At 40.1% G+C, this 18,245-nt stretch overlaps 7 protein-coding genes across 9 annotated transcripts; 1 reads left to right on the forward strand and 6 right to left on the reverse strand.

The window, feature by feature from the left end:
- Positions 172–1,983, reverse strand: LOC104699230 (high mobility group B protein 14-like; the record flags this gene model as incomplete). The annotated part of the gene is made up of 6 exons (XM_010414565.1): positions 172–376; positions 494–574; positions 974–1,018; positions 1,121–1,178; positions 1,400–1,558; positions 1,925–1,983. Coding segments are annotated over 6 exons (450 nt in total), but the record flags the coding sequence as incomplete, so codon positions are not given.
- LOC104792201 (uncharacterized protein At2g34460, chloroplastic-like) lies at positions 2,039–3,092 on the forward strand. The gene is made up of 3 exons (XM_010518292.2): positions 2,039–2,247; positions 2,323–2,715; positions 2,796–3,092. Exons 1-3 carry the CDS (start codon positions 2,062–2,064, stop codon positions 2,958–2,960), a joined length of 744 nt encoding a protein of 247 aa, XP_010516594.1. The 5' UTR covers positions 2,039–2,061; the 3' UTR covers positions 2,961–3,092.
- Positions 2,977–6,874, reverse strand: LOC104792200 (urease accessory protein G-like). Its single transcript, XM_010518291.2, has 8 exons — positions 6,681–6,874; positions 6,388–6,591; positions 6,140–6,200; positions 5,845–6,046; positions 5,624–5,745; positions 5,425–5,529; positions 5,218–5,337; positions 2,977–3,095 (listed from the first exon to the last, which is right to left on the reverse strand). The coding sequence occupies exons 1-7, from the start codon at positions 6,728–6,730 to the stop codon at positions 5,254–5,256; spliced, it is 828 nt and encodes a 275-aa protein (XP_010516593.1). The 5' UTR covers positions 6,731–6,874; the 3' UTR covers positions 2,977–3,095; positions 5,218–5,253.
- Positions 2,983–4,780, reverse strand: LOC104792199 (urease accessory protein G-like). 2 transcript variants are annotated; one of them, XM_010518290.2, is made up of 7 exons: positions 4,589–4,780; positions 4,295–4,495; positions 4,038–4,098; positions 3,741–3,942; positions 3,501–3,622; positions 3,303–3,407; positions 2,983–3,215 (listed from the first exon to the last, which is right to left on the reverse strand). In XM_010518290.2, exons 1-7 carry the CDS (start codon positions 4,636–4,638, stop codon positions 3,132–3,134), a joined length of 825 nt encoding a protein of 274 aa, XP_010516592.1. In that variant the 5' UTR covers positions 4,639–4,780; the 3' UTR covers positions 2,983–3,131. The 2 variants fall into 2 exon arrangements, with proteins under 2 accessions (XP_010516592.1, XP_010516591.1); XM_010518289.2 differs by having other exon boundaries at positions 4,295–4,498; positions 4,589–4,779.
- LOC104792198 (60S ribosomal protein L18a-2) lies at positions 4,940–8,359 on the reverse strand. 2 transcript variants are annotated; one of them, XM_010518288.2, is made up of 4 exons: positions 8,273–8,348; positions 7,987–8,166; positions 7,286–7,578; positions 4,940–5,176 (listed from the first exon to the last, which is right to left on the reverse strand). In XM_010518288.2, the coding sequence occupies exons 1-4, from the start codon at positions 8,285–8,287 to the stop codon at positions 5,128–5,130; spliced, it is 537 nt and encodes a 178-aa protein (XP_010516590.1). In that variant the 5' UTR covers positions 8,288–8,348; the 3' UTR covers positions 4,940–5,127. The 2 variants fall into 2 exon arrangements, with proteins under 2 accessions (XP_010516590.1, XP_010516589.1); XM_010518287.2 differs by lacking the exon at positions 4,940–5,176 and having other exon boundaries at positions 7,043–7,578; positions 8,273–8,359.
- On the reverse strand, positions 11,534–13,370 carry LOC104792202 (cytochrome P450 710A2). The gene has a single exon (XM_010518294.2). The coding sequence runs from the start codon at positions 13,218–13,220 to the stop codon at positions 11,733–11,735; it is 1,488 nt and encodes a 495-aa protein (XP_010516596.1). The 5' UTR covers positions 13,221–13,370; the 3' UTR covers positions 11,534–11,732.
- LOC104699232 (cytochrome P450 710A2-like) lies at positions 14,323–15,660 on the reverse strand. The gene is made up of 2 exons (XM_010414567.2): positions 14,398–15,660; positions 14,323–14,334 (listed from the first exon to the last, which is right to left on the reverse strand). The coding sequence occupies exons 1-2, from the start codon at positions 15,502–15,504 to the stop codon at positions 14,323–14,325; spliced, it is 1,119 nt and encodes a 372-aa protein (XP_010412869.1). The 5' UTR covers positions 15,505–15,660.

The following is an 18,245-nucleotide window of genomic DNA, read 5'->3' on the forward strand; positions in this document are numbered from 1 at the left end:
TACAGAAGTTACTAACATGAAAGATTTTGTTGGTGTAGAGTTTTCGTCATATCTTTTATGAGGTGTGTGGCTTTCAATTTGATATCAAATGATTGTAACTGAAAAAAATCGAAAAGTACCTGCGAATTTGTCTGTATTAATCCAAAGTGTACTTATCAAAACTTGAACATCTTTTTCAAGAAACAGGTTAGTATTCATTGATCTCCAAGTGCAGTCCACAGAAGAATGTGATCTCAACGAAACAGAAACTTCTAAATGTCAAAAAATATACAAACCCATCCTAGAAGGCTTAGAACAATGTTTTCTAATAACTAAAAGGAATAATCTATTAAGAATAATCTGAGTCAGTCTCTGATTCATCGTGTTCACCTAATTCCTGCATAAATAAACAGTAAAATGAAAAGCTCAGTCTGATGTTTGACCACCGCATCAGTGGGATATTGAGGTGAATAAATATTAACCAAACACATAAGAATAAATGAATCATGGGTACCATTCTCTTGTTATATTCTGTCATTTCTCTGTGAAACTCTTCCCTCTTCACAGTGGCTATATCATAATACTTTACCTTTTCCTACAAAACAGTAGAGGAACAAACAATCTAGGAATAAGAAACTTCGATCCAGTCTCAACCAGAAATATCTCATTATACCAACTAAACATCATTCGAGTAACAAGAAGAAAAAGAATGAGATATTGATATTGCTCGCCAAAAAAAAAGAAGAAAACTACAGAGTGTGAATTGCAATATGGCAACAGCCGACCCAGATCAGAAGCACATCTAAACCTCTATATACACTAACATGTAATCATTACTTATCCTCACAGTATTTCAGATTCCATTTCCATGCATTCACATATCATTCAAACAAATATTATAGAGGAAACTCTTAGAAGATGACAGAGCTAAGTATGTTGACAAACTCCAAGGGAAAATAAAGTAACTGGGACACAAGATCAAAACCCATGTTACCTCGTATATCATTGTTTTCCATTTCTCTCCACATGACTTCCCAATCTGAATAGAATAAAGATTATAACAGAGTCAGCAACCGAACCAAAGTGAATATTATCATCACAATTTTTTAATTTTGAATATAAGAAAGTAATTCTTTACAACCTCGCGCATGCACTTGACCTCCGGATTCTGCTCTTGATATTGCTTCCGGAAATCCTCCCTAGGAACCAAAAAAGATAACGCAGTATGAGGAAAATGCATACAAAAGGTGTTTCTTTGTATGTTTTCTAAAAGTAACACATAACAACAACACAAGTAATCTCATCCTAAAGACCAATGGCAAAATGCACAGACAAACTTCCCTTTAAGAGAGGACTGCCTGAAGGTTCAGCTGAGCTTAAAATCTAATAGACAACAATTTGCAATCATATGAGTACCTACAAGAAATAAAAGAAAGCAGTGGGAGGTTTCTTGGGCATCTTGGAACGAAGTTTAACAGGTTTCTTCTTCTGGCTTATATTTGGCTTTCTCAACGGCTGAAGTCTCAGTCTTGTAGACCTTCTCACATTTTCACTTGACTTCACAGCTAACTCTGCGATCCTGTAAAACAAAATTCACAACGCAAATTAACAAAAGTCTAACATTCATACTCTCTCCCTAATTCTTCTCATCCATCTCCGTTGGAATAGCATAAAGTTCTCAAATTTCGTCTCAGTTTGACCCAAATTCCCTACCTAACCACTTAATCAGTAATCACCAGAGAGACTAAGNTGGCGTAATCTAATCAACAAAAAAGGCAAAAAATAATTAAAAAAAATTCACAATTTAACAAAAGGTAACGTTTGTGGTGGGGCGAACAACACATTCGATGGCAACATCTTTGCTTCTCAGACATTCCTCAGCNGAACCACGTAAAAACCAAAACTTTGGTCTGTAACCTATATCTACGCCATACAAGAAACTTACCGAGTAGAGCCTCCACTGCACGACGGAGACAAAGGCCGCGATAACCCTGAATTGGGNCAATTCTGTCTCGTTCTTTATGTGTATTTGGTTTATGATATCCCCAATTCTGTAATTGGCTTTGCTTGTGTGTATCTCAGATGGAAAGAGGTGAAGCAAGTAAAGAAGAAGTTAAGACAAAGAATGTGTTTGTCGCCGGAGCTACTGGAAATACCGGGAAGAGGATTGTGGAGCAGTTGTTGTCCCGTGGCTTTGCCGTCAAAGCTGGTGTTCGTGACGTAGAGAAGGCTAAATCATCTTTCAAAGAGGACCCTTCTCTTCAGATCGTATGTTCTTAGTCTCTTAATCCGTTGTTTTCTCGCTGTCAAGTCTCACACAAATGCTATGTGATATTCTTCTAGGTTAGAGCAGACGTGACAGAAGGTCTTGAGAAGCTAGCTGAAGCTATAGGTGATGATTCTCAGGCTGTGATTTGTGCTACAGGGTTTCGTCCCGGGTTTGATATATTCACTCCTTGGAAAGTCGATAACTTCGGGACAGTGAATCTTGTGGATGCTTGCCGTAAACAAGGAGTGGAAAGGTTTGTTCTTGTAAGCTCAATCTTGGTGAATGGAGCTGCAATGGGACAGATACTGAACCCTGCTTACATATTCCTCAACCTCTTTGGACTAACTCTGGTCGCTAAGCTTCAAGCTGAGAAGTATATCAGAAGCTCTGGCATCAACTATACTATAGTAAGGCCCGGTGGTCTTAAAAACGATCCTCCAACTGGAAATGTTGTCATGGAGCCAGAGGTAAAACACAGCCTTTGATCTTTGTTTCATTTGTTGTTGTGCTATATAACTGATGGAGATCTGACCTTTGATTTTTGTAGGATACTATGTATGAAGGGAGCATATCCAGAGACCTGGTCGCAGAAGTTGCTGTGGAAGCTTTGCTTAACGAGGAATCATCTTTCAAGGTTGTGGAGATAGTTGCTCGTGCTGAAGCTCCAAAACGTTCCTATAAAGATCTATTTGCCTCTGTTAAAGGACGTTAACTAGAATACAAATCAATCACACTATGTAATGAGTCTCATGCTCAAAACCTTTATTTCTCTTATGTCTCGAGTACAACAAACAAATACAATTGCGCATAAACTGAGTTCAAGACAAATTGAGAGTGTTCCATTCAGATTTATCTCTTATCCATTTTGGGTCCTAAGAATCCATCACTGGCGCTTCTTCCCGGTTGCATGTTCCCATGAGTGCATGACATGGTTCACGATTTCCTCGACCCCAAGCCCATGCTTCACCTGGAAATGTTCCCGTGAAGACTCCTTTGTAAGAACTAAGGTTACTGATTATATAAGTGATAAAACTTATCTCTGAAGATGGCTAACCTGAGCAAAGACAAATGGCCCTCCATCACGCATGCGTAGCGCATCCCTTTCCATAACAGATAAGTCAGCTCCAACAGCTACTGCAAGGTCTGTCTTGTTTATCACCTGCAGTTGGAAAAATCAACAAGAGATTCTTTCACACTACTACTGACTTTAAACAAGCATGTAAGTTTAAGAGTTGAAGCAGCATAAGTGCACCAGAAGATCAGCTTGAGTGATTCCAGGGCCACCTTTACGGGGTATTTTATCACCAGCTGATACATCGATGATGTAGATGATATAGTCAGCAAGTTCTCTGCTAAAATTAGCAGCTAAATTATCTGCAAAGACAACACGAATCCTATTAAAATCTCATTCGATCTTTGAGATACAGAAACAGATATATAAGGAACAGATAAATATCAAGACACGCGCAGGGTAAAAGAATTGAAACCTCACCTCCACCGGATTCACAAAGAAGCAAATCAGCCTTGAATAAGTTAGATAACTCCTCAAGAGGACCCAAGTTGATACTGATATCTTCACGGATGGCAGCGTGTGGACATCCACCAGTTTCAACAGCTCTAATCCTTTCCTCAGGAAGAGCTCCATTCTTCACAAGAAACTCACCATCCTCTTTCGTAAATATATCATTTGTCACCTACACCATTGTCAATATCAACATCTTGTTTTTGGAGATCAAGGAAACAATCTCACTAATAAGTAGGAAGATTTGCAGCTGATAGTAATACTCACAGCAGCAAGACTATATTTGTCCCTCAAGAATCTACAAAGAGCAAGCATCAGTGCCGTCTTCCTGAGTAAACAAAACCAAACTCCAATAAACATTTAGACAAAAAGGCTGACACTTTTGTGCAAAACATGACAAATTTGTGAACAAGAACACTGAATCCATCTAAAAACAATACCATAGATCCAATGGTTTAACACAGAGATTGTTATTTGTTATGATACCAAATCACAAAATCAAGCAGTCAATTTGAAAACATTACCCAGTGCCAACGGGACCGCCAATACCGACGGTGAAAGCTCTCTCAGAGAAGTTACGGTCGTTAAGAGGAGGAGCTCGGCGACTGAAGTAACCAGGAGAGTAGATTGGTTCGTGTGAGTGCGGCGCAAGCCCATCGTGGCTATGGAACACCCTTCCGTCCTTGCCCACCCACGACGTCTTCCCATCGCCGCCGTCCGATTTGCTACTGAACCGAAGTATTATAAACAGTTTAGAGAAGAATAAAATCGCAGGAAAGATCAAAACTTTACAAATAAAATCAATGAAAAACACGAACTCGTGGCCTTGCTCAGGAGTGTGATGATGATGGTGGTCGTGTGATGCCATTGCCGAGAGACTTGAATCTTCTTGTGGTTGCTGTGTTGACTTAGACTGAACTGACTCCACAAGAGGCAAAAGTAAAAAAAAAAATTAAGAATCTTTCAAATTCTATCCAAACTCCAAATTGAAACGAGATGCTTTTCTGTTTTCTCTGTCGGTTACTGAAACGTAACTTTTCTACATCAATGGAATCGTATTTATACGTATTCTGATACCAATTTTGTCTGACAGTACCAAAAACTCAAAAATCTTTAGCTTTTATAAGACTTAATTGTAGTTTCCAGAGTAAAGAGCTCACCACAAGAAATAAGGAACAAGGATATATCATAAGCAAAAAACAAGGAACCATAAAAACAAGACAAAGTCGAGTTGAGAGTTTCATGAGTACGCCTAACATATTGATAAACAAAAATATCCGAGAAACAAATCCAAAACGACAAAGAGCATAACTTCAACATCGATTCCAACCCAAAAAAGAGTCAATCTGAGACGGTTCTACATGAACAAGTTGGGCTTGTTGGCCTTGTAAGTCGTCTTCAGCTTCCTGCTTNTGAGTTCAAGACAAAGTGAGAGTGTTCCATTCAGATTTATCTCTTATCCATTTTGGGTCCTAAGAATCCATCACTGGCGCTTCTTCCCGGTTGCATGTTCCCATGAGTGCATGACATGGTTCACGATTTCCTCGACCCCAAGCCCATGCTTCACCTGGAAATGTTCCCGTGAAGACTCCTTTGTAAGAACTAAGGTTACTGATTATATAAGTGATAAAACTTATCTCTGAAGATGGCTAACCTGAGCAAAGACAAATGGCCCTCCATCACGCATGCGTAGCGCATCCCTTTCCATAACAGATAAGTCAGCTCCAACAGCTACTGCAAGGTCTGTCTTGTTTATCACCTGCAGTTGGAAAAATCAACAAGAGATTCTTTCACAATACTATTGACTTCAAACAAGTATGTAAGTTTTAAGAGTTGAAGCAGCATAAGTGCACCAGAAGATCAGCTTGAGTGATTCCAGGGCCACCTTTACGGGGTATTTTATCACCAGCCGATACATCGATGATGTAGATGATATAGTCAGCAAGTTCTCTGCTGAAATTAGCAGCTAAATTATCTGCAAAGACAACACTAATCCTATTTAATCTCATCGGATCTTTTGAGATACGGAAACTTATATGAGGAACAAATAAAATATCAAGAACTGAAACCTCACCTCCACCGGATTCACAAAGAAGCAAATCAGCTTTGAATAAGTTAGATAACTCCTCAAGAGGACCCAAATTGATACTGATATCTTCACGGATGGCAGCGTGTGGGCATCCACCGGTTTCAACAGCTCTAATCCTTTCCTCAGGAAGAGCTCCGTTCTTCACCAGAAACTCACCATCCTCTTTCGTAAATATATCATTTGTCACCTACACCATTCACAAGATCAACAACTTCTTTTGAGATCAAGGAAACAATCTCACTAAGAAATCAGAAGATTTGCAGCTGATAGTAATACTCACAGCAGCAAGACTATATTTGTCCCTCAAGAATCTACAAAGAGCAAGCATCAGTGCCGTCTTCCTGAGTAAACAAAACCAAACATTTAGACAAAAAGGCTGACACTTTTGTGCAAAACCTGACAAATTTGTGAACAAAAACACTGAATCCCATCTAAAAACAATATCATAGATCCAATGGTTTAACACATAGATTGTTATTTGTTATGATACCAAATCACATAATCAAGCAGTCAATTTGAAAACATTACCCAGTGCCAACGGGCCCGCCAATACCGACGGTGAAAGCTCTCTCAGAGAAGTTACGGTCGTTAAGAGGAGGAGCTCGGCGACTGAAGTAACCAGGAGAGTAGATTGGTTCGTGTGAGTGCGGCGCAAGCCCATCGTGGCTATGGAACACCCTTCCGTCCTTACCCACCCACGACGTCTTCCCATCGCCGCCGTCCGATTTGCTACTGAACAGAAGTATATAAACAGTTTAGTGGATGATAAACACACAGGAAAGATCAAAACTTTACAGATAAAATCAATGAAAAACACGAACTCGTGGCCTTGCTCATGATTGTGATGATGATGGTGCTCGTGTGACGCCATTGCCGAGAGACTTGAAATCTTCTTGTGGTTACTGTGTTGACTTAGACTGAATTGACTCACTCACACGAGAGGCAAAAGGAAAAGAAAAAAAAGTAAGAATCTTTCTAATTCTATCCAAACTCCAAAATTGAAAGGTGATGTTTATCTCTGTCGGTTACATAAACGTAACGTTTTACACATCAATGGAATTGTATTTATACGTATTCTGATACTAATTTTACAATTCTGTATCACAGTACCAAGAACTCAAAAAATCTTTTGCTTTATAGGACTTAAGTTGTAGTTTCAAGAGTAAAGAGGACACAACAGAGGAATTAAGGAACAAGGATATTTCATAAGCAAAAAAACAAGAACCATAAAATCCAGACAAAGTCGAGTTGAGAGTTTCATGAGTACGCCTAACATATTGTTGATAAACAAAAATATCCGAGAAACAAAACCAAAACGACAAAGAGCATAACTTCAACATCGATTCCAACCCAAAAAAGAGTCAATCTGAGACGCTTCTACATGAACAAGTTGGGCTTGTTGGCCTTGTAAGTCGTCTTCAGCTTCCTGCTTGGTGGTCTAACCTTGCGGAACACCAATGGGAACTTGATCTTGCTGTTGTGGAACTGTTTGGTGCTCTCTCTCTTGCACAGCTTGGCGGGGACAGTGGCTGTCTTAATGATCTGGATGCAAGGGAATCTGACACGGTGACGGGAAGCCATCTCGGTGTACATCTGTTCCACAGCTCCGTTGAGAGTGGTGTCACGGTACTCCTTGTACATGTTGTGGTATCCAGTTCTGCTCTGGTACCTCAACCAGATACCGAAGTTCTTGATTGTTGTCGGGTTCTTCTCATAGATCTGTGCAAACAATTTGGTTACAGCTCACATCAGTCAAAAGGAGGCAAATGGGGAAATAAAACTATTAAACTCCATCAGAAAACATGACATTGTTTCAAATTGCAAGTCCAAAAAGGAAGAGACTTTGGAGAATCTAAGCATTCTCAAGACAATATAAAGTGAACCTAATAAACAAGAGTAAAATCCGAATCAGGAATCAGGCTATTTGATTGTTCAGAAGCTCAAGTATTGTATAACTTGCCAAGGTGAAACAAAGACACAAATGCAAGGATTGAAACGAAACCTAAACGACCAGATTAATCAAAACCCTAGTATTCTAATCCAGCAAATACATTTACTTTCAAACACAGTGAGGTATAACGATAACAACAAGATCCTTATCATTTCAGCGACGAGAGAGTAAGTTACCTCGTTGATGGCAAGCATCTGACCGTTACTCTTCTTGACCTTCTTCAGCTTCCTCAAGAAATACCAAAACTTGGACTTAGCACGGACCTCGTTAGTGGCCCAGAGCTTCATCCGGTAAATCTTAGGCTGCACATCCTTCTCAGTCGGGAGAGCTCTTCCGACAACCTGGTACTGGTGAAACTGCAAAAGGGGAAAAAGACAAGGGCTTAGATCAAACAGATCCTTCGAGGAAGAGAAAATGGTGGTGACATTTTAAATCAAGAAGGGATCGAAAGAAAGAGCTTACCCTGAAAAGACCCATTCTTCCTCGTCTCGAGCTGTAGAAACCTCTCTCAACCAAATGAAAGCGGCTAGGGTTCTTGTAGTTTATAAATGAGCAAGCATCTGCAAAAACCCTAATACCTAACAAAAATCATTAAGCCCAATGGGCTGACAATTTTGGCCCATAATGTCTTAACTTGACCCATCCGAAATTTTGTATTCCTCTTCTTATTTGTTTTTTCCCCCTTAAACTGGATATCACGTTACATGTATTGTATTTTGCTATGCGTTACTAAAACATAATTTATGCTTCGACATTTTGTTGGTGGTGTGCTCGGTAACAATTTTTGTATGAAGAATATAGCCTCTCTCAGTTACATTTCTATGGTTCCAATCCAAGGCTCTTTAATTCACGGTTACAAGTTTGAGTCTAAATCATACCAAGTCCAAAGAAAACAAAACATTTTACCAAAAAAAAAAAAAAAAAAACTCTTCATTAAGACAAGAAATCAACTTCTCTAAATCTTCGATCATTTTTGGTACCGAGGTCCCAGCCCACATACGACAAGAGATCAAAACTATAGTTGGGATATCACAAGAAGGAGGCATGGGTACTTACTTAGGTCTCCCAGAAAAGATACATGGTTCAAAGGCACAAGTCTTTGCCTTCGTAAGGGATAAGCTCCACAAAAGAGTCAATTTATGGACGTCAAAGTCCCTCTCCAAGGGAGGCAAGGAAGTCCTGATAAAATCAGTGGCGCAAGCAATTCCGACATACGTAATGTCGTGTTTTCTCTTACCAAAAGCTATTTGCTCAAAATTAACAAGTGCAATTGCCAATTTTTGGTGGAGCAATAAAGCTGATAGTAAAGGATTACATTGGATCTCATGGGAACAAATGTGCACTCAAATTTCAGAAGGTGGACTAGGCTTCAGAACACTTGAAGAATTTAATCTTGCCCTTTTGGCAAAGCAGCTATGGAGGTTGTTAAGATTTCCAGATTCCCTCCTTAGCCGAGTTCTCAAAGGACGATATTTTAGATATTGTAGCCCATTAGAGGTACAAGTATCAAATCGGCCTTCATATGGCTGGAGAAGTATGCTAGCGGCAAAAGATGTTCTCTCATACGGTATCCGTAAGACTGTAAGCTCAGGGTTTAACACGTGTATCTGGACTGAACCATGGATCCCAGATACGCCAGCAAGACCGCCCCAAGGTTTAACCACTGATAGAAATCCCTTGATTTGTGTTAACACCTTGATCGATTTCAATACAAAAAAATGGAAAATGGAGCGTCTTCGGGAACTCTTTCCCTCGAATGAAATTGCCCTTATTTTGGGGATCAAACCAAGCTTGAATGCTGCGAGAGATGGGTATTCCTGGACACTGACTAAATCTGGGAACTACACCGTTAAGTCTGGCTATGAAGCCGCGAGAGCTATCTCTCGCCCAGTTTGCGACCTCCCTTTTCAGGGGCCTAGTGTTACGACACTCAAGGCGCAAGCATGGAAGTTAAAAACATCACGAAAGCTGAAGCATTTCGTGTGGCAATGTGTGACTGGGTGTGTGGCAACATGTCAACGCCTCCATTATCGCCCTATTGGTAGAAATAAGGATTGTCCTAGATGTGGAGCGGAAGAGGAAACTATTAATCATATGCTATTGAATGTCCACCAGCTCGTCAAGTGTGGGCCTTATCGACAATTCCTTCTCACCCTATGGTGTTTCCTTCCTCCTCCCTATATAGCAACATCGATTATCTATATGGGCGTGGCAGAGACTTCGGCGCACTCAATCAGAATTTGAGAATGTTCCCTTGGATGATGTGGTACATTTGGAAGGCAAGAAATAAGAAACTCTTTGAAAATATCTCTGAATCTCCACAAGATACTTTGGAGAAAGCTACCCAAGAAGAAGAAGTATGGCGAAGAGCAAACATTAGAGACACACCACCAGTGGTGGTAGGCGCGGGCATACCTCCGATCCCAATCCCACAAGATTCCATTGTCTGCTTTATCGATGGATCTTGGCATACAGAGGTAGATAGAAGTGGACACGGCTGGATTGCATCTATTGGTGATAGAATCTTACATTTGGGGCTAAAAGGATCGCGACGTAGCCTCTCACCTTTACATGCAGAGTTGGACACACTTGTTTGGGCTATGAGGTGCTTATTGGCATTGGACGTGGATAAAGTTCTTTTTGCCACGGATTGCTCGGATATCCTGCTGATGACGTCTAATATTGATGATTGGCCAACTTTTTCCTCGGAACTGAAGGATTTTGCTCATTTCAGAGATAAATTTGCTAGCTTTAGTATTAGATTCATTTCCCGAGAGGAAAATATCCGTGCTGATAAACTTGCGAAAGGTGCAAGAGCATGTGGTTTCTGTTTTTCCCATGTAAGCTCGTCGGTACCCAACTGGCTCTCGAAGAGAGTCACTTGCCGATAACTTAATATATGGGGTTTGTTCGGAAAAAAAAAAAAAGAAAGAGGACCACAAAAAAATTCTTGATTCAGGTCACTATTTTTGTTGGTCCGGCATTTAATCATTGCTCACGTAATTAAGACATGCCGCCACTAATGAAGACTGTCGATGACAAAATTGGATACATGATTTGAAACGTACTGTTTAATCAATTGTGGTCAACCAGTTCGAGCATAATTATATCATATGTATATTCTTTGTAAGTTTGGAAATCTTCTCAGTTTTTACGAGCGTCGCTACATCAACAGTTTAGTATTACCGTTCAGCAAATGTTATTTTGTCGTAGTGATATAGTATAATAAATAAACAAATTATTAAATTATCTCTATATGGTTTATAAAATGTGTAATATCAAAATCGACATATGTTTTCTATATGCTCACGGGTTGTATATTAATATTATTATGTCTATTGTGCATCTTAACGATGTACAATATATTACTGAGGATGTGTTTAATTTTTGAACATATAATTTTCGTTTTCTGTACCACTAGTTATTTTAAACGAAAAATAGACGTCAATGACCTAAAACCATCATTATTTATAGTTCTTTCCTCCAAATTCTCTTATTAAAAATAAATATAAAATATAAAAAAAAAAGAAATGTAAAAAAACGCTGATGAAAGTACTAGAGGAAAAAACGTTTTTTTTCCTTTTTTTACACATATTAATTTTTTATTAATTAATATTAGAATATTAATTTTTTTTCTTTTTTGAGTAACGGTCAACTGTTCTCCGGCTAATAATGCTCTAACATTCACGAAACACGTTTTGATAGCTTCACTGGGACCAAACAAACGAAAAACACAAAGATATGATAGATTTGATGGCAACAACAACGACATCTCTCTTTCCCAAATTCAGCAAGACATTAACGCTCAAGGAGAGCTCAACAGGAGAATATTATACATCACGATCACGAACATTTAGAAAAAAAATCACACCCTTAACTCTTGACTTTTGATCACCAATAATTATTTTTAAAACTTGAATCATTACGTTGAAACTCGCTTAGACAAGAACACCGTGCATCCGTCCTTTGGCGATATCGTTGGGCAGTATATGATGTCATCGCAGCCGTCCGATAGAAGCCTCTTGAAATCAAACAAAGACGAGAACATTGCTATGAAGAGCACGAGGTGGTTCAACGCGTAACGCTGGCCCACGCACTGGTGCGCACCCCATCCAAAAGCTAGATAGTTACGTTTGAACACCTGATCCTCTTGCCTTGCCTCGCTAAACCGGTCCGGATCGAACCGGTTCGGTTCAGTAAAACCTTGAAACGAGGAGTCAAAAACTGAGGGAAACACAATTGTACCTTTTGGGATAGTGTACGATTCCGTGAGAGGGAAATCATTAGTAGCGATGTGTGGTACCATAGTTGCCGGTGGCCTGTATCTCACTACCTCACGCGCCACAGCACGCGTGTACTTCATTTGGGCGAGCTGATCGGCCGTGATTAGCTTCCCGGACTCAGGCGACCATATCTTGACCACTTCCTCCCTCACTTTGCTTAACACTTCCGGGTCCGATTCAAGAAACGCCACTGCCCAAAGGAGTGATGACGTGGAAGCATCTTGCGCGGCAAAGAGAAAATCGAAGAGCAAACCGCCGATGGCTTCGTCTTCCGAGTGAACCGGCGGCGGATTCCCGGACTCTATCTCCGTGACAATCGCATGCATCCAAAAATCGATTAAGCATGTCGGCTCCTCCCCTTTGGCCATCCTCGTTTTGGATTTTCCGGCGCATGAGGCTAGTGTCTCTTCCAGGTTCATCACCGCCCGGCGAGCCTTGCTGAACGCGAAGCCAGGGAGGTTGATTGGGAGCGCCATTGATCCGACATTGAACAGATTATAATCAGTACGGAACGTGTTCTTAGCTTCTTTGTCAAGGTAGGGTCCGACAAAAACAGTTTGAGAAGTTTCAAGATTGAGTTCACGGACAAGATCTCGCATAGACACCGGCTTAGATCCACCGGAGAAACTTTCCTCCCACTGTCGTAGATGACGGAGCATAACTAATTGTTGGATATCAGAGTAGGTTGCGAGTGCCTTGGGGGTGAAGTTAGGAGCAAGGTGACGGCGAACGCTTTTGTGATCCTCACCGAACAAGTAGATGAGGCTATGATCACCGAAGAGCTGTTTGCCAAAAGGATGTCCGAGAGGGTGAAATGCATCGAGACGAACGTTGGAGAATATTTGATGGGAAAGCTCAGTGTCTCTGATGTAGATGATGAATTTTCCTATGAGGTAGTTGGCAGAGAGGCCACGGGAAGTTCCAGCCGTGTCGGATTGCTTGTACCAGAAGGAAGTCGGGTCACGGACGAGTGAAACAGCATTTCCGATGATCGGAGGAACAAAGAGAGGGCCAGGGAGGTTACGTTTCTTTACAAGGTAAGAGAGTTGCTCGATGAGAACGAGGAGAAGTAACGCAGAGACTAAGTATGGTGCAAGAGAGGCAAATATGGAAACCGAAAGAACCATCTTTTTGTCTGTTTTCTACTTAATTGTGAGAGCTTCTCGTAAGGGCTTCTGCTCTGCATTTGAGTTTTTGTGTATAGAGGCTACATATAAGCTATGATGGCTACAACAGTTGGTGTTTTGTCTATACGTGAAAATAAATATGACTGGTGTCATCAACTTGGTAATATAACAAAAAAAAAAAAAACTTGGTAATATAATATTACATATATGAGATCAGACAGTCACAAGCTCTCTATATTTCAATATTATAAGTTTTGTATATGCTCTAAATAAATAAATAATTGTGGAGAAGCTGCGGTTATTAATTGCAAGTTTTTAGTTGAAACGTAACTGACGACTGACGAGACGAAACACTTGTTTAGATACCCATTTACACTTATCATGCTCTATGCTCTCGTGTCAATCCCGTCAAAATGCATTCATGCATGCGTTATGTATGTCAAGTTCAAATTTTTGTTTCCGTCCATTAAATGGATGTTAACACATTATTACTGATATCGTGTTATAAAGAAGAAGAAAAAAACGAGTGTACGTTTGTAACACTCGGAATCACCAATAACGGAATAACGAGTGTTTTGATGCTATATGAAGGCATGAAGCATGTGAGATTTATCATTTAAATTTTTCATATATAAAAAATTATGATATTGATATATTACTATTACATCCTGGTTATACCGTCTATGTCAATCATTCATTAATTTGTGATATGGTGATGGATTTATCTCCGCTCGATTGGTCACGCTTTGCACGTGTTGCTGCATACACATTTAATCTATACATTTTTTTGTTTGTTTGACGACCAACAAAAAACAAAAAATTGTCGGCCAGATGTAGCCTAATTAATTTTGTTGTCAGTAGGAGCGTTGGGAGATATAGTTTGTTTTAAAGTAAAGAAATAAACACTACATTATTACTAACATATATTGCAAACAAAAATCATCGCGACGTTCGCAGTACCCGGCTGTATATATTTTCTTTGTAAGTTAGAAAGTGACATTTGGGGTGGTAAAATCACAATATATACCACTTATTGGATCGTATCACGACGGTAGCTATATAATGGAACCGTAGTCTTCTTCACAAGTAATGGGTGTTTTTTTTATTTCGGATACTATATTTTTTTTTTTTGAAAATATGTGAATTTCAATAAACCGAAAGTTTGGTGAAGTTNTACCATAGTTGCCGGTGGCCTGTATCTCACTACCTCACGCGCCACAGCACGCGTGTACTTCATTTGGGCGAGCTGATCGGCCGTGATTAGCTTCCCGGACTCAGGCGACCATATCTTGACCACTTCCTCCCTCACTTTGCTTAACACTTCCGGGTCCGATTCAAGAAACGCCACTGCCCAAAGGAGTGATGACGTGGAAGCATCTTGCGCGGCAAAGAGAAAATCGAAGAGCAAACCGCCGATGGCTTCGTCTTCCGAGTGAACCGGCGGCGGATTCCCGGACTCTATCTCCGTGACAATCGCATGCATCCAAAAATCGATTAAGCATGTCGGCTCCTCCCCTTTGGCCATCCTCGTTTTGGATTTTCCGGCGCATGAGGCTAGTGTCTCTTCCAGGTTCATCACCGCCCGGCGAGCTTTGCTGAACGCGAAGCCAGGGAGGTTGATTGGGAGCGCCATTGATCCGACATTGAACAGATTATAATCAGTACGGAACGTGTTCTTAGCTTCTTTGTCAAGGTAGGGTCCGACAAAAACAGTTTGAGAAGTTTCAAGATTGAGTTCACGGACAAGATCTCGCATAGACACCGGCTTAGATCCACCGGAGAAACTTTCCTCCCACTGTCGTAGATGACGGAGCATAACTAATTGTTGGATATCAGAGTAGGTTGCGAGTGCCTTGGGGGTGAAGTTAGGAGCAAGGTGACGGCGAACGCTTTTGTGATCCTCACCGAACAAGTAGATGAGGCTATGATCACCGAAGAGCTGTTTGCCAAAAGGATGTCCGAGAGGGTGAAATGCATCGAGACGAACGTTGGAGAATATTTGATGGGAAAGCTCAGTGTCTCTGATGTAGATGATGAATTTTCCTATGAGGTAGTTGGCAGAGAGGCCACGGGAAGTTCCAGCCGTGTCGGATTGCTTGTACCAGAAGGAAGTCGGGTCACGGACGAGTGAAACAGCATTTCCGATGATCGGAGGAACAAAGAGAGGGCCAGGGAGGTTACGTTTCTTTACAAGGTAAGAGAGTTGCTCGATGAGAACGAGGAGAAGTAACGCAGAGACTAAGTATGGTGCAAGAGAGGCAAATATGGAAACCGAAAGAACCATCTTTTTGTCTGTTTTCTACTTAATTGTGAGAGCTTCTCGTAAGGGCTTCTGCTCTGCATTTGAGTTTTTGTGTATAGAGGCTACATATAAGCTATGATGGCTACAACAGTTGGTGTTTTGTCTATACGTGAAAATAAATATGACTGGTGTCATCAACTTGGTAATATAACAAAAAAAAAAAAAACTTGGTAATATAATATTACATATATGAGATCAGACAGTCACAAGCTCTCTATATTTCAATATTATAAGTTTTGTATATGCTCTAAATAAATAAATAATTGTGGAGAAGCTGCGGTTATTAATTGCAAGTTTTTAGTTGAAACGTAACTGACGACTGACGAGACGAAACACTTGTTTAGATACCCATTTACACTTATCATGCTCTATGCTCTCGTGTCAATCCCGTCAAAATGCATTCATGCATGCGTTATGTATGTCAAGTTCAAATTTTTGTTTCCGTCCATTAAATGGATGTTAACACATTATTACTGATATCGTGTTATAAAGAAGAAGAAAAAAACGAGTGTACGTTTGTAACACTCGGAATCACCAATAACGGAATAACGAGTGTTTTGATGCTATATGAAGGCATGAAGCATGTGAGATTTATCATTTAAATTTTTCATATATAAAAAATTATGATATTGATATATTACTATTACATCCTGGTTATACCGTCTATGTCAATCATTCATTAATTTGTGATATGGTGATGGATTTATCTCCGCTCGATTGGTCACGCTTTGCACGTGTTGCTGCATACACATTTAATCTATACATTTTTTTGTTTGTTTGACGACCAACAAAAAACAAAAAATTGTCGGCCAGATGTAGCCTAATTAATTTTGTTGTCAGTAGGAGCGTTGGGAGATATAGTTTGTTTTAAAGTAAAGAAATAAACACTACATTATTACTAACATATATTGCAAACAAAAATCATCGCGACGTTCGCAGTACCCGGCTGTATATATTTTCTTTGTAAGTTAGAAAGTGACATTTGGGGTGGTAAAATCACAATATATACCACTTATTGGATCGTATCACGACGGTAGCTATATAATGGAACCGTAGTCTTCTTCACAAGTAATGGGTGTTTTTTTTATTTCGGATACTATATTTTTTTTTTTTGAAAATATGTGAATTTCAATAAACCGAAAGTTTGGTGAAGTTACAAAAGCTTTATACAGTCATCATCCTTTGCCCAAAAAAATAAAAACAAAGAAGGAGTGATCAGAGACAAAGATATGAGTAGGTTAGTCTAGCCATATTTCAACCATACGAGGAGAAGATTCTTGAATTTTCGTCTGCTCTGTTTTGCCAGGATGGCATCTCGAATTTGTCTATCCAGGTGCTTGAAGATGGTCTGAGCATCAGTGGAGGAGTTGTTGTGATATATGTTGTTTCGCTCTAACCAGATTGCATAAAGAGTGGTCTGTGCAGTCAACCTTCGGAGGCATCGTGGAGCAGTGCTATCTTTAAGATCCAACCAAACCGAGAAGGCTTCCCAAGTGTGGAACGTGAAAGGTCTGTACCCGAGACGACGATTGACAGTTGTCCAAAGCGTTTCACTGAAATGGCATCTTAGGAAAAGGTGGTCACGAGTCTCCAAAGCAAGACCACATATACAACAATTAGGGTCAATCTGTAAACCCCATCGCAGCAAACGTGATCTTGTGGAAAGTCTGTCCTGTTGCATCAACCAGAAGAGGAAAGCATGCCTAGGAATAGCTCCTTTGTACCAAACCTGATTTGTCCATCCTGGGAAAATTGCTCGAGGCCTGAGAGTGTCCCAAGTCTTGGAGGTGGAGAAAGTTGCTAGATCCTCTGTTCCAACTCGCCAAAGGAAAGTATCCGGGGTTGTGGAAAGTGAATATATATACCCTGTCATAAATTCTTCCGTGAATATATATACCCTGTCATAAATTTTATACGTTCTTAAAAAAACTTTACAAATCAATCTTTTCAGAGACATGTTCGACTGCTTAACTAACAAAGAAACACATATTAAAAGACGATTCGGATATGAAAACAGTTGTTATAGGCTTTATAGCTCGACAACTCGTAGGGGCAAACGTCTCAGTCGGTATCGTTTTGTTTTAAAATCCTGTGAGTTAGAATTTACAATGGGTGGGGACGGGGTTGATCGTTGTGAATGCGAGATTGCGAGATATGGTGTCAGAAAAAAAAAACAATAATAGGAGTCAAACAAGTTCAGTTAAGTAGCACGAAACCACTCTGAATAGAATGATTTTACTGATATACAACTGGACTGATCGAATACATAAGTGCGAAGAATTCAAAAGAAAGAAAGATATATTAACGAGTGGTAAACTAAACATATATATGAAATTATAACATCACTGATACACTGAGACAAAAAAAAGAAGAAGTAAAAAAAAAAGACAACACAGATATGGTGATGACAAGGTTAAAGTAAAACAAATGACATGTCTTCTCACTTCGAGAGACACATAGCAATAGATAATAGACAACACACCACCAATAAATTTTTAAAGAAAAATCAAACTCAGATTAACGAGAGGTTGGGATACTTTGCGACGCGCCTAGACAAGAACACCGTGCACCCATCCTTGGGCGATATCGTGGGGCAGTACACGATGTCATCGCAGCCGTCCGATTGAAGCCTCTTGAAATCAAACAAAGACGAGAACATTGCGATGAAGAGCACCAAGTGGTTCAACGCGTAACGCTGCCCCACGCATTGGTGAGGCCCCCAT

This window comes from Camelina sativa, chromosome 6, assembly GCF_000633955.1.
Source record: "Camelina sativa cultivar DH55 chromosome 6, Cs, whole genome shotgun sequence".
In the NCBI taxonomy this organism is placed as follows: Eukaryota; Viridiplantae; Streptophyta; class Magnoliopsida; order Brassicales; family Brassicaceae; genus Camelina; species Camelina sativa.

What these genes read in the sequence shown, in the direction of transcription:
- LOC104792201 (XM_010518292.2), top strand. Translation starts at nt 2,062, where the DNA reads ATGGAAAGAGGTGAAGCAAGTAAAGAAGAAGTTAAGACAAAGAATGTG. An exon ending in AGGACCCTTCTCTTCAGATC is followed by an intron (nt 2,248 to 2,322) that starts GTATGTTCTTAG and finishes ATATTCTTCTAG; the next exon opens with GTTAGAGCAGACGTGACAGA. An exon ending in ATGTTGTCATGGAGCCAGAG is followed by an intron (nt 2,716 to 2,795) that starts GTAAAACACAGC and finishes TGATTTTTGTAG; the next exon opens with GATACTATGTATGAAGGGAG.
- LOC104792199 (XM_010518289.2), bottom strand. Translation starts at nt 4,638, where the DNA reads ATGGCATCACACGACCACCATCATCATCACACTCCTGAGCAAGGCCAC. An exon ending in ACTCCTGAGCAAGGCCACGA is followed by an intron (nt 4,499 to 4,588) that starts GTTCGTGTTTTT and finishes ACTTCGGTTCAG; the next exon opens with TAGCAAATCGGACGGCGGCG. An exon ending in GGCGGTCCCGTTGGCACTGG is followed by an intron (nt 4,099 to 4,294) that starts GTAATGTTTTCA and finishes TTGTTTACTCAG; the next exon opens with GAAGACGGCACTGATGCTTG.
- LOC104792200 (XM_010518291.2), bottom strand. Translation starts at nt 6,730, where the DNA reads ATGGCGTCACACGAGCACCATCATCATCACAATCATGAGCAAGGCCAC. An exon ending in AATCATGAGCAAGGCCACGA is followed by an intron (nt 6,592 to 6,680) that starts GTTCGTGTTTTT and finishes ACTTCTGTTCAG; the next exon opens with TAGCAAATCGGACGGCGGCG. An exon ending in GGCCATTTGTCTTTGCTCAG is followed by an intron (nt 5,338 to 5,424) that starts GTTAGCCATCTT and finishes GAACATTTCCAG; the next exon opens with GTGAAGCATGGGCTTGGGGT.
- LOC104792198 (XM_010518288.2), bottom strand. An exon ending in AGATGCTTGCCATCAACGAG is followed by an intron (nt 7,579 to 7,986) that starts GTAACTTACTCT and finishes TTGTTTGCACAG; the next exon opens with ATCTATGAGAAGAACCCGAC.
- LOC104792202 (XM_010518294.2), bottom strand. Translation starts at nt 13,220, where the DNA reads ATGGTTCTTTCGGTTTCCATATTTGCCTCTCTTGCACCATACTTAGTC.
- LOC104699232 (XM_010414567.2), bottom strand. Translation starts at nt 15,504, where the DNA reads ATGGTTCTTTCGGTTTCCATATTTGCCTCTCTTGCACCATACTTAGTC.